Source organism: Mustela erminea, chromosome 20 (genome assembly GCF_009829155.1).
Source record: "Mustela erminea isolate mMusErm1 chromosome 20, mMusErm1.Pri, whole genome shotgun sequence".
Classification (NCBI taxonomy): domain Eukaryota; kingdom Metazoa; phylum Chordata; class Mammalia; order Carnivora; family Mustelidae; genus Mustela; species Mustela erminea.
The window spans coordinates 32,078,981-32,092,401 of record NC_045633.1 but is presented as its reverse complement, the minus strand read 5'-3'; the positions used below and the strand labels follow the sequence as shown (position 1 = coordinate 32,092,401).

General features: G+C 53.7%; 1 protein-coding gene across 1 annotated transcript; it reads right to left on the bottom strand.

Annotated features, from left to right (window-relative positions):
* Positions 1–7,549: 7,549 nt before the first annotated feature.
* Positions 7,550–9,457, bottom strand: EPO (erythropoietin). The gene is given in 5 exon segments (XM_032328181.1): positions 7,550–8,403; positions 8,489–8,668; positions 8,919–9,005; positions 9,261–9,430; positions 9,433–9,457. Coding segments are annotated over 5 exon segments (618 nt in total). The 3' UTR covers positions 7,550–8,247.
* Positions 9,458–13,421: the final 3,964 nt, after the last annotated feature.

The following is a 13,421-nucleotide window of genomic DNA, read 5'->3' as shown; positions in this document are numbered from 1 at the left end:
GTAACCACTGTTTAAGTGACTGAAAGCATTGCCTGTTGGCCAGGATGTAGGTAGACACACTCAAATACACTGGTGCTAAGACTGAAGGTTGGGGAAGACTTCTCAGAAAGTAATGTGACAGTGACTCTTAAACTTTCTAGTGTGGGGGCGCCTGGGTGGCTCAGTGGGTTAGAGCCTCTGCCTTCGGCTCAGGTTGTGATACCAGAGTCCTGGGATCGGGCCCCGAATCGGGCTCTACGCTCGGCAGGGAGCCTGCTTCCTCCTCTCTCTCTCTGCCTGCCTCTCTGCCTACTTGTGATCTCTGTCAAATAAATAAATAAAATCTTAAAAAAAGAAAAAAACACCTTTCTAGCATGCATGGTTTCAACCCGCCTTATTTTTCTAGGAATCTGTCCACAGAACTCCATGTGTATTTGCCTAAAGCTGGGCACATGGGCATACCTTAAAGATGATAATTGGCGTATGGGTTATAATAGGGGGAAAAAAAAATCAAGATTACCTAAATGTTTACCAGCAGATAGACAGTTGGATCACACTCAAGGAATATTTTTTCATATGAAGGAATATTATGGAGGTATTAAAAAGAATGGCACCCTTCAAAAATTAAAAATAGACTTACCATCGGGTCCAGCAATTCCACTTCTGGGTGTATAGATCCAAAAGAATTGAAAGCGAAGACTTGGAAGAGAGGCAGTATTTGCCATAACCAAAAGGTGAGAGCAACCCAAGAGTCAAACAAAATAAGGTGTATTTGTACGAGATATCATTCCACCTTTGAAGTGAGGAAATTCTCACACATGCTACACCATGGAGGAGACGATGCTAAGTAAAGCAAGCCCAACCCAGAAGGACGAATATCGTAGGATTCCGCTTATCCGAGTTACCTGCAACAAACTCCCAGAGACGGGAAGTAGAATGGCCATTGCCGAGAATGGGGAGTTAGTGCTTAACTGGGACAGAATTTCCGTTGGGAAAGATGATAAGGTTCCATGGATGGCCAGCGATGATGGTTTCCCAATGTGAATGTACTTAATGACACTGAATGTGCACTTAGAAATGGTTAAGAAGAGGGATGCCTGGCCGGCTCAGTGGGAAGAGCACGGGACTCTTGATCTTGGGATTGAGAGTTTGAGCCCCATGTTGGGTGTAGAGATGACTTAAATAAATAAGAAGATTTTTTTAAAAAGATTTTAAAATGGTTAAGAATGGGGCCCCTGGGTGGCTCAGTCATTAAGCATCTGCCTTCGGCTCAGGTCATGATTCCAGGGTCCTGGGATCGAGCCCCACCTCGGGCGCCCTGCTCGGCGGGAAGCCTGCTTCTCCCTCTCCCACTCTTCCTGTTTGTGTTCCCTTTCTTGCTGTATCTCTTGCAAATAAATAAAATCTTCCAAAAAAAAAAAAATGGTGATGAAGGTAAGTTTTATGTTCTGAGTCTGTTTCCACAATTAAAAAATATTTCACGGGGTACCAGGGTTGTTATTTCCTCTCTTGCTGTCTGTCTCTCTCTCTCTCTGTCAAATAAATAAAATATTTGAAAATAAATAAAAATAATTTCAGAAATATCACCTGATGTTCTAACACTGTTAAAGTTTATTTCTGGCTTAAAGAAGAAGGGAATGATGATAGATCGAGATGTTCTGATAGTCGAAAGAGAACCTGCATATGTTATTAAATGAAAGAGGCCGAAAAGTCCAGAACACAGACAATCGGAGGGACAAGCCAGCTCTAAAAAGGGAGGGTTGGGGAGGGCACCTTCCCGAGGCATGTTTAGTAGCCTCTGTTTTTTGTTCATTTGTTTTTCAAAGATTTTATTTATTTAGTATTTATTTATTTATTTGTTTATTTATTTAACGGAGAGTGAGAGAGAGAGAGAATAAGCAGGAAGAGCAGCAGAGAGAGAGGGAGAAGGAGAAGCAGGCTCCCCCGCTGACCCGGGACCCCCCTCCCCCTTCCCAGGGCTCAAACCCAGGACCCTGGGATGAGGACCTGAGCCAAAAGCAGACGCTCAACCGACTGAGCCACCCAGGTGCCCCTAAAGATTTTATTTTTAAGTAATCTCTACATCCAACATGGGACTCAGATTCATAACCCTGAGATCAAGGGTCACAGGCTCCACTGCCTAAGCCAGACAAGTGCCTGTAGCAGCCTCTGTTTTATCTGTGGAGTAGAAGGCGAGCAGAGAAAGCTCTGGTGACAAGCGGGCCACAGCAGTACCCCTCTCAGGGGCTCATGGCAGTCCTGCCCACAGCCACCTCACCCCTACCTTCTAGTTTGGGCTCATACCAAACGCCCTCCTCTGGCCCACACTTTCCTTGCCCCAGCACACTTTGCAATCCTCAGGGCTTCTCTCCACACATGCCCCCGTCTGAGGGGCTGACCACAGGTGGCCAAGCAGACAAGCACTTTGGTAGGGCGCGTGTAGGGGTCCCTGGTCCCCCAGGTCCCTGGTGACAGGAAGGGAAGGTTTTTGGAAAGAGGTGACACCTAAGAGGCTTTCTAAGCCACAGAGAGATGGTAATGAAGCAAAGAAGTTGGGATGGCACATCCAGGAAGAGAGAATGTTCCAGGCTTAGAGGGAGCATGACATTTTTAAAGAATGGTCTGCGTCTGGGTTGCTTGCGTGGCTCAGTGGGTTAAAGCCTCTGCCTTCAGCTTGGGTCATGATCCCAGGGTCCTGGGGTCGAGCCCCGCATGGGGCTCTCTGCTCAGCGGGGATCCTGCTTCCTCCTCTCTCTCTGCCTACTTGTGGTCTCTGTCTGTCAAATAAATAAATAAAATCTTAAAAAAAAAAAAAAAAAAGGGAATGGCCAGTGTGTGTGTGTGTGTGTGTGTGTGTGTGTGTGTGTGTGTAACACTGGGAAGAGGCAGGGGCCCCAGCTTGGGGAACCTTGAATACTTTGAGGTACCACCAAAAGTTTTTAAACAGCAAGGGTTACCTGACCCGACTTGCATTTTCAAAAAGCCACCCGGACACCCTGGGGAGATGTGGACCAGAGGGGGCCTGGCTGGAGCTGGGGCGACAGGAGAGGAGGCTGTCAAAGGTGAGAGATGGTGGCGCAGTTGCACACTAACATCAAGACAGCATGAGAGGGGATATGAGCAGATCGAGAACTTTCCAGAAGCCAGAAACAGCCATCCTTGCGGGCTAACCTCACTGAACCTCATGTCCTCCTCACTGTAAAATCATGTAGAAACTGAACTCCAAGGAAATGAATCGAGTCCAAATTTCCCATATCCCACCACACCCAGGTGTTCCTAGAAACCTTTGGTTTCATTCCCTTCACCTCAGCAGCCCCCTACTCTCTGCCATCAAATCTATCCCCCCGGCACCGGGCCTTTGCCCCTGACGAGACGTGCACCAGGCATTGGAGAGGGAAGTCCCCAACCCCCTCACAGACCTGGGGACTCCTGCCCAAATGAGCACCAATAGGACCACCGAGGGGTCAGATCAGGGGAGAGAGAGATCCTCTCTGCCTCTTGCCACCAAAACGGGACGTGTAAAGGATGCCCAGCCCCGACCCTGGTGGACCCTTCCTCCATACCACGTTAGGAGAACAATCAAGAGAGGGACAGAGCCAGGAAATGGTTAACCCAGGGAAGAGCCGCAGAAGCAAATTGACCCACAGCCCCTCCTGGTTGGGCAATAAGTCCTCTGAGGGCTGCTTTTGCTGACCTCTCTTTGGCGCCACAGAGCCACAGAGCGGGACAGTCACAGCTTCCAACCTGTCTGGGGTGGGGGTTGGTGTGCGAGGCAGGACAGGATGGGGTGGTGGTGTAGAAGGACACCACAGGGCTCTGCATTTTGGGGTGTCAGAATGCACAAGGCCCCTGAGGGTTTGTCACTTGGTCAAGCCTAGCAGCTGTAGGGAGAGGTGTGAGGGACCCCAGCATGTGGAAGAACCCTGGAAGCGCTCCAGAGAATTAACGCCAGTCCTGGCTTTGCTGTGTTTCCTTAAACAGTACTCTCCCTCTCTGGGCCTTAGTTTGCTCTTCTGCAAAATGGAGAGACTAGCACAGCTTTCTTTTAAAAGCAGAAATTGTGGGCAGGTCATGTAAATTTTTTTATTAATCCATTTTTTTTTTTTAATCAAGAGGAGAGGGGGCACCTGGGTGGCTCAGTGGGTTAAGCCTCTGCCTTCAGCTCAGGTCATGATCTCAGGGTCCTGGGATCGAGCCCTGCATCAGCAGGGAGCCTGCTTCCCCCCTCTCTCTCTGCCTGCCTCTCTGCCTACTTGTGATCTCTCTCTCTGTCAAATAAATAAATAAAATCTTGTGGGGGGGGGGAAGAGTTCATGGACATTTGGTCATGACTCACATAAATTGGGAAACCATACTACTGTCTGCTTTTCTGTGGCCAGTCATCTTTCATAATGTCATTTTATAATGGAATTGTAGAGGAATTACCTTCAACCGGCTGGGGAAAAAATTGTAGTTAACATTCAGCTTCGATTCCAATGTCTAAGAGGCCCCATTTAGCTAATTCAAATCCAGCAACATTTATCTGCTACGATGAGAAGGGGATTCCGAGTAGTTCAGGAAAATCTTAGGTGACCTGTGGGCTGGGGTCAAACAGGTGCATTTGGTCAGCCTGGTGGTGAGGCCCAGGGAGAAGGTTTGGGCCAATAGGCGGCAGTCAAGGTGGGAGCTAGGGCTGTAGGAGGTGGCTGAGTTGGTCCCTAGTTCTGGGGGACTTGGGTGGTGGGGATAGCAGGGAAGAACTGGGAGCAGAAGGCAGAAGATGTAACGTGGGGGAGATTTTATTTTTAAGATTGATTGATTGATTGATTGATTGGAGGAGGGGCAGAGGGAGAGAATCTCAAGCAGACTTCCTGCTGAACTAGGGTCTTGATCCCATGACCCATGAGATCATAACCTGAGCCAAAACCAAGAGTCAGACACTCAACGGACTTTACCACCTAGACGCCCCTTGGGGCAGAGCTGATACTGAGAGAGGGAAGGGCCTAAGGGCTCCGTGACCTGGAGCTGCTTCCTCCCCTCCAAGTCACTCCCTCTACTCGCCTTTCCTTATGATCCCTGCTTCTGCTAGAAGAGGGAACAGGAATCAGAGAGCCTGGGTCCTTCCTGGTCCTTATCTTCCGCTTAGTGTCCTACTGCCAGGGCAAGGCCCATAATCTCTCTGGGCCTCGGTTTCTTCCTCGGCAAAATGGAGATTCCCCCACCATCTCTGCCCTCCTCATGCAGTTAGGAGAGCAAATAAGAAGATGCCCAGGAAGGCACCTCGTAAATCGCAGAGCACTCTACACACAGAAAGCATCTCCATTAAACAATTATGTAACCTGCTGACTCAGAATGGGCCGTGCTGGCTCCTGTCCTGCCAGGAAGTGAGCAGAGCTGGCTCCGTCATTTTACATGGTGGAACTAGGTTGTTTTCTCCCCATCTTGGAAATAAGGTTGATACCTAAGGGCTTCCTGTTTCATGGACTTGTGGTGAGAATCGCTGCAGATCGCGTAGGCTCCCGAGTTTAATATATTGTCAATCACCATAATAATAGTACAGAGGAAAGTTCACATCCCCAGCCTGCACTGGAAGACCCTTTGAAATCTGGCAACACCCTCTGGGGTGTGGGGTGTCTCTTTGGAGGACATTGGACTGCAAGAGGCACAGACTGTCATTTCACGTTTTCCTAGCGCTTGGTGCAAAGGCTGCCACAAAGTAGGCACTCTGTAAATGTGGAATAAATGAGTTACATTTTTTAAAAAAGATTTTATTTATCTATTTGACAGACAGAGATCACAAATAGGCAGAGAGGCAGGCAGAGAGAGAGGGGGAAGCAGGCTCCCCGCTGACCAGAGAGCCCAATGCAGAGCTCGATCCCAGGACCCTGGAGATCATGACCTGAGCCGAAGGCAGAGGCTTTAATGCACTGAGCATTGAGTTACATTTTTAATGTCTTAACACACTGGCCCTAGGTCATATAGTTCAGGTTCCATTAACTTTAACTTTTTTGTTTTGTTTCGTTGATGGAAAGCAGTAAGCAGTCTGAAAAGAAGTCAAGGAATAAGGTAGGTGGCCCTGACTTGTGGGTAAAAAAGATCCAGGTACTGGGTGGGCCCGGGAACGTCTAGGTGGCACAATGGGCTAAGATGTGCTTGGGGGTCATGAGTCCTAAACCTTGGGTTCGGGTCCCCGTTGCCATTCTTGGCTGCATGCCTTGGGTTTCAGGACAGTTCTCTTAGCTTCTTGCCATCGAGAAAGACAAACTCCTCCCTTCCTGATTCACAGCAGTGGGGCAAGAACCAGATGCCAGCCGTGGAAACCGCAACACAAAAAAAATGTTTTTTAAAGATTTTATTTATCTATTTGGCAGACACAGATCACAAGTAGGCGGGGTGGGGCAAAGCAGGCTCCCTGCTGAGCAGAGACCCGACGCGGGGCTCAATCCCAGGACCCTGAGATCATGACCTGAGCCCAAGGCAGAGGCTTTAACCCACTGAGCCACCCAGGTGCCCCTGCAATACAAATTTTTATTGGAATGTGCAAAGATCACCACTCTTTAGAGTTCTTTCGCTTTTGTAGATTTCTCTAACATTTCCCAGTAGGGCCTGAAGAGGGCACTGTACCCCAGGAGCTGGGTTGGCCAAGGTGAAAATTCTCCTTTGGGTCTATCTCTGCGTTGATTTCTCCCACCACGCTTCACCCCTGCCCCCAACACACACATATACTTGGCAAATACCCTCCAGTCCCCCAACCTATCCCTAATTTGCCCTGCTGCAGATTGCAAACATTCTCTCTTTTGCTATCTTCAGGGGTACGGGCTGACTTCTCTAAGTTTTGCGATACGAGCAGAAAGACTAGTCCCCACATATATGATAATGGTCAGGACTGGTCTCTTGGGGTACGTTGCAGCTGAAGCATTATTTCTGGGGAGGAATTTGAGGTGGATCGTTGGGAGTAATGGGTGAAATTAGAAGTAGGGATGGAGAGCAGAAGCTGAGTTAGTTTGTTCTGTGTCCGCCATCCCAGGGGAGCAGGGCGCAGGGAGGGATTTTAAGGAAGGTAAGTGACTAGGTGAGAGCTGGGGGCACTTGGGGGTTCCTGCTACCTTGGCTTTGGGCAGTTAGTATATTTTCCCATCTGTTCCGTGGGAATGACAGTGGAAACTTTCTCCAAGTCATGCAAGGAATAAAATGAGGTCATGGAAGCAAACCACCTAGAATAGCCCTGGGCACGGAGTGCTCGGTGAGACCGCTGTCGGGAATGTGGCTCCTTCTGCAAGTTCCAGGGGAGAGAGCATTAATGGGGACCCTCCCCAGGCAAGGAAAGGGGTCAGCTGAATTTAGAGAGGGCAAAGGCTGATGCAGGAATGTGGCTTTAGCCAGAGACGCCACAGAGAAGGAATAAGAAAAAATAAGGGGCCACTGGCCAGAACTAGAAGCTGCCACCAGCCCCCAAAGGGGCTCCTGTTTCCTTGATGGCAGCTGTAGCTCACTAAAGAGGGTTGCCAGCTGCCTACTGAGGAATAGCCTTGAATGGAACCACCTTATTGACCGGCGTGGGCAGAGCTGTGGCCTCAAGCCCAGTGGGGTCAAGAGGTCAGACAGGCCATGAGAGGCAGCACGTAGGGCCGGACCCCCTCCACCTCTAGTTTCCCAGGGCTGTGGCCTGCTGCCAGGGTGGGAGCAGGGCCTAGGAAGTAGGAGACTCCCAAGAAAACAGAAAAGTCAAGAGCCATGATGTGGTTTCAGTTCTTGCCAGTGAGATTGAAAAATACACAGAACTTGGACCCAGGGAGAGCCAGGGGCCAGCCCCCATCCCATCGTCATGGCTCCCACCACCCTTTGTCCAGTGGGTTCTTGCTGTCATGGGAGTATCCATGAGACCCGGAGAATTCATGGCTTGCCCCCGAAATTCTTCAGTCCCTCCTGTCCTTGCCTGATAGGTGCAAAAAAGAGGCATTTGCCCTCCAGCTTGGCCTGGCATCACCGTTCAGCAGGGCACTGAGGTGAGTTTTGGTGTCTCCCCAGCAAGGCTCTGTTCCCAAGTTTAAGCTGATTTCCTCCGACTTCCTCCTGCTCCGGGGCCTCAGGCTGGCCCTATGACATCCTTAGATCTGGACAGTCCTTCTGGCCCTTGAGATGTCACCCCTGGCCGTGGAGTGTCCGTGGGACAGACTAGTGCTGAGCTGCTCACCCCTCGACAGGGGTCAGGAGTGGGGGGTGCAGAGGCGTGGCACAGGCAGCAGTGGTAAGTGAGGTGGTGGACGTGTCCAGGGCGGGAGCACCTGGTCACCTGTCCCCTCTCCTGCAGGCCTCCCCTGTGTACAGCGTCAGCTTGCCCCGCAGAAAATTGGAGTAGATTCGGAAAAGTTTGCACAAAGTATCAACAGTGAATGTTCGGAGTGGAGCAGCAGAAGCTTCCTCTGGAAGGGAGCTGGCCTCCTTCTGCCAAGGAGACAACAGAAAGTTACCGCAGTCGGGGGAAGGGGGGAGACCCTGGAGGTGAGGTGTGAGGAAGGCTCCTACCCACCTGGGCTCCCAGCGCCCGCAGCAGGGAGGTGAGGCTGCGAAGGCTACTGACGGCTTTGTCCACATGCAGCCGTAGGGTCTCAGACGGCTGCGAGGCGTTGGCCAACAGGGCCTGACCCCGCAGGATGGCTTCCGAGAGCAGAGCCAGGCCCTGCCAGACTTCCACGGCCTGCTGCCCAACCTAAAGCGAGCGGAGACTTGGAGTCGGCCGCCCAAGCCCGCCCCTCCCTCCCAGCCGCGGCAAGCACCAGGCTGAGCCAAGTGAAGGCTCAGAATCCGTTTTGTTGAACGAACGAATGAAGGAATGAATGAACAAGGACAAACGAAGGAGCATATCGCGTTCGGCCCTCATCTTCTTCTATGGCTCTCCCTCCCACCCCATCAGGTTCCCACAATGAGTCGCCCCAAGAAGAAGGAAAAAATAAACTCACGGCCATCCTCTTCCAGGTGTAGAAATTAACCTTGGTGTCTGGGACGGTGATATTCTCACTGAAGCTGCAGCCTTGAGCCCAGCCCACCTGAAATGCACCCCGCGGGGTGGGGGTGGAGGGTCAGGCTCCCCAAAAGCTCCGTCCGCCTTTGGCCCTTACCTAGCTTCCAGGTGTGCCCTGGGGACAACCACTTGTATCACTTCCACTGGGGGCTCTGACTTCCCACCTTCTCCACCCCTGAACCAAGTCCCAGGAAGGGGGACTCCCGTTCCTGGATCTTGGAGGACAGCCTTGGACTCCTGAGAGTGAGTTCTGTGGAATGTCCTGAGGAGGGGACCTCACCGTGACATTTTCTGCCTCCCTGGCCTCCAGGATGTATCTCTCCAGGACTCGGCTGTCACAAATGAGGCGAGGGGGGGCGCCCAGGACTGGGAGGCCCAGAGGAAGCAGCAGCAAAGACAGCAGAAGCAGCAGGGCAGGACATTCTAGAAAAGAGTGCCAGGCTGAGTGTACGGCTTTGGAGGGGCAGGTGCACACATCCTGCTCCACTGCCCCCAGCGAGGCGCTCCGGACCCCCCACCTTCCCAGCGCTCGGGTTCTGCCTCCTCTGCCTTCATTCAATCGGCTGCGGCACACACCCTCCCCCCTAAACTACCGGCATCCACTTCTCCAGGCCAAACTTCGATCCCGGTGTGACAGAGGCGTCCCTTCTCGCAGATCCCGGTGATTGCTCCAAGACCCAGGTATCCGCTTTTCCCCCTCGCACGTAGCAGCCCCTCTTCTCCCCGAACCCCCCGACCGCGCCCCCTTGTCCAGGTCGGATTTCACCTTGCACAGGGGCTCCTTGAGCCCTGCCGGCACGTGGAGGCTGCCCCACCCCCCTTGCCCTTCCGGGGTCCTTGGCAAGTTGTCGGTCCTTGAACCCAGTCACCTCGGGGCCACTAGCCTCGGCGGTAAATTCCTGCTCAAACAGGGGCCCGGGCGGGCGGGGGCTCCTCCGGCCGGCGAGTACTCACCGCACACCCCCATCTCCGCGCCTCCCCCCGGCCCCTCAGCGACCAGGGGCTCGGCCGGCGCCCTTGCCGGGAGCCCTCATCCTGGGAAGCACGGTGGGGCAGGGCCGTCCGTCCCCACGGCCCGAAGTAGGGGGCCGCCGTCCAGGGGCCGCCGAGCCGGGGTCGCACGGAGCGAACGCGAGGCTCTCGGCCAGGGTCCGCGAGGAGTGGCGCGCGGCGACCGGCCGGGGTTGGCCCGGGGACTGCGGCTCGGCCGGGGGTCGGGGCTGTTATCAGCATGTGTGCGTGCGTGTGTGGGGGTGGGGGGCAGGCTGTGTGCGTGAGGGGTCGCCAGAGGTAAGGGCCAGAGGGGTCAGACCGGGGCAGGACGCCTGGGTCGGGGGCTCGCCGGGGTGGCAGGAGAGCGGCCGCAGGAGCGGAGCGGGGACACCGCTGTGCCCCGCCGACCCCGGGGTCTGGGAGGCGCGACTGGGTGCGCACCGGCGGGAGGTGCGCATTCCCATTCCGGGAAAGGCTGGGGACCTCGTGGCTCCCCCCATCCCGGGGTGGGGGTGTGGTTGGGGGGGGGCGGGTTGGCACGTCCCAGTCTTGGGCGGGGGTTCAGAGCTGGGAACGCCGGTTCCTTTCAGAGGCAAGCTGCCTTCCTTCTCACAATTCCAGTACATGTTCCAGAAGCCAGTATTGTTCATGTTGAGGAATTTGATGGGGGCACACGGAGTAAGAAATGTGGGGGTCTTCTCTCCCCCACTCTTTGCTTTTCTAGGACTCTGAAAACCCAGAACTTGAACTTTGAGGGCACTGGGCACATGGTCTGTTGTGCAGGACGCGTGTGCACTTTCACATCCTTTTTGTTCTTTGTTGTTTGGGGCTTTGACCTGTGATATAGGTTAGCCTGCGTGGCGAAATTCGTTAGAACTCTGAAACAGGGCTGTTCCCCACCACCACCCAGATGGTGGCTGAGATTTGCAGCGAAGCCTCAGGGGCTTCTAGGAAGCAGGGGGCCAAGCCCCCTAGAGCAGGAGGCGGAGGTGGGCTGGCCTCTCACACCTTGGAAAGTGGTCTCAGTCCTGAACCTCAGTGCCCTGACCTGTCAAAGCAGGGTGTGTGATGACGTCCCAGTTCCAAAGTCCTACAAATACAGGTAGTTACGAATCTTCCCTCGCTTCCTACCCAGTTCCGTGACATTAAAGATATTTTATTTACAGGATCAGTGCCTTCTTTGTGCAAGTCAGGTGACTCCATACTTTGCAAGACAAAAAAGATGTGTTTGAGAGCTCGCTCCCGCCTCCTGGAGTTTGTAGCTTACAACAGAGATAAGATGGGTACACAGGGCAGTGTGTGAGGACCGGAGCGTTCAGAGCCTAGCCGGAAGGGTTTGGAAGAGGCAGAGCTCATTGTTAGCTAGGGGAGCTGATGAACATTTGATGCAGAGGGTGACCTGAGCTCAGCCTTGACTGGCCCCCAGCATTTCAGTAGGAAGAGCTGTGAGGTGGGAATGAAGCCAGTTCAGCAAGGGAAAGAGGGGAGGGGTCAGGTGTGTCAGGATGGAGGGTGTGGACTGCAAAGGTGGCAAGACACCAGGCCAGAGGGCTGGTTCGGGAGAGATCAGGTTGTGAAGGGCCTTGAATGCCGCTCTTAAGAATTTGGATTTGGGCCACCTGGGTGGCTCACTTGGTTGAGCATCCGGCTTTTGGTTTCAGCAGGTCGTGATCTCATGGGTCAGGTGATAGAGCTCTGCACAGTCCCCACGCTAAGCGGGGAATTTGCTGGAAAGATTCTCCCCCTCTGACCCACCCTGCCATGTGTGCAGGCACACTCTCTCTAAAATAAAATAAAGAAGGGGCGCCTGGGTGGCTCAGTGGGTTAAGCCTCTGCCTTCGGCTCAGGTCATGATCTCAGGGTCCTGGGATCGAACCCGCATCGGGCTCTCTGCTCAGCGGGGAGCCTGCTTCCCCCTCTCTCTCTGCCTGCCTCTCTGCCTGCCTCTCTGCCTACTTGTGATCTCTCTCTCTCTCTCTCTGTGTCAAATAAACAAACAAATAGAATCTTTTAAAAAAATAAAATAAAATAAGAAGTCTTAATTTTTTTTTTAAGGAATTTGGATTTTGTTTGTAAAGAGTGGGAAGCACTCATTCATTTGTTTATCTGGGAAATGAATATTCATCTAAGAAATACATATGAGTACCTAATTGTGGCCGGGGACCTGGGGATAGAATGAAACAGACAAGAGGGGCTACCCTGGTGGGGCTGACATTCTAGTGGCGAGGCGGGAAGACCAAGACGAAAATGAATTAAAGGAGGATCTGCCATGGCAACAATGGACCAAGGAGACGGGGCGTGGAAGGGACCAGGAGTGTTGGCGGAGGCTGCAGGTTTAGCTGGGGCAGTCGGGGAAGCTGTGCTGAGTGTGACTTGAATAAAGGCGGATGGAGGTGCGGGAGGGAACCGTCAGGTGGGGTAGAGCATGATTAAAGAGGGGGTCAGGAGAAGGAGAGGCAGGACGCAGAGGCTGGTGTGCCTCCCGTGGGAAGTCCTGAGAGCCTGACTTCGCTCGGATCCCCCTCCTCTGCCCTCTGCTCACCTCCAGGCCCTGTTCTGGGGTCCCGCCTCAACCCTGGCATCCTGACTCCCAGTCTGCACACCCCACTATGCCCCTGGTCCCAGTTTGCCTCTCAGCACCCAGGCAGCTTCCCAGCCCTGCTTGGCCTTCGGAGCCGGGGTCTGCCTCCCTCCCAGATCCCAGCTGTGGGACGAGCACACGTACACTCACGTCCACACACGTCCACACATGCGTTCTGGCCCGACCGCCCCCCCCAACCCTCCAGCCACTGCTGTCCGGTCCCCTGACTCCTGCGTCACTGCCCTGACCTGACCATGGAGAGGGGGCCGGGGACGGATGGGGGGTGGGGGGTAGACACCGCCTAAGGAGACAGAGGAGAGGAGGAGCCTTTTGGACTGCGGGACCTGCTGTTTCCCTCATAGCAACTTGTCGGAGGCCCGACTTCACCCCTGCCTTCAAGGAAGGAGGAGAGATGGACCGTAAGCACCAGTGCCCAGGTGGTAGGGCCTGCTGGCCGGGGCTGGTGCTGGCTCATCCTCTGGGACTTTGGGAGAAAGCACTCTGATCGCAGCTGGGGAGAGAAGATCCAGGAGAGGATCTCGGTCCTTCCCATACCCACCCCCTAAGCTGTAGCAATTCTGCCAGAGGGCAGAGCCTGGTATGGGGGCCAACTTCAACCCAGGTTCTCTTGGCTACTGCCCAGCACGGTCCAGCTACCTGCCCTTGATATCAGGGGCCCCTGAAAAGCAGAGAGAAAACAGGAAGCTCCTTGGGGCTCCCCCTCTCACACCGGCCACCCCTGCCGGTGCCCCCTCCATCTGCCACTGTGTGTCCCTCTGGCACCATGCTGGCCGCTGCAAAGGGTCTCCTCCCTAAACTCTCCTGTCAATCCCCACTAGTTTCCCCTTTGAATAGCCTCATTCTTGT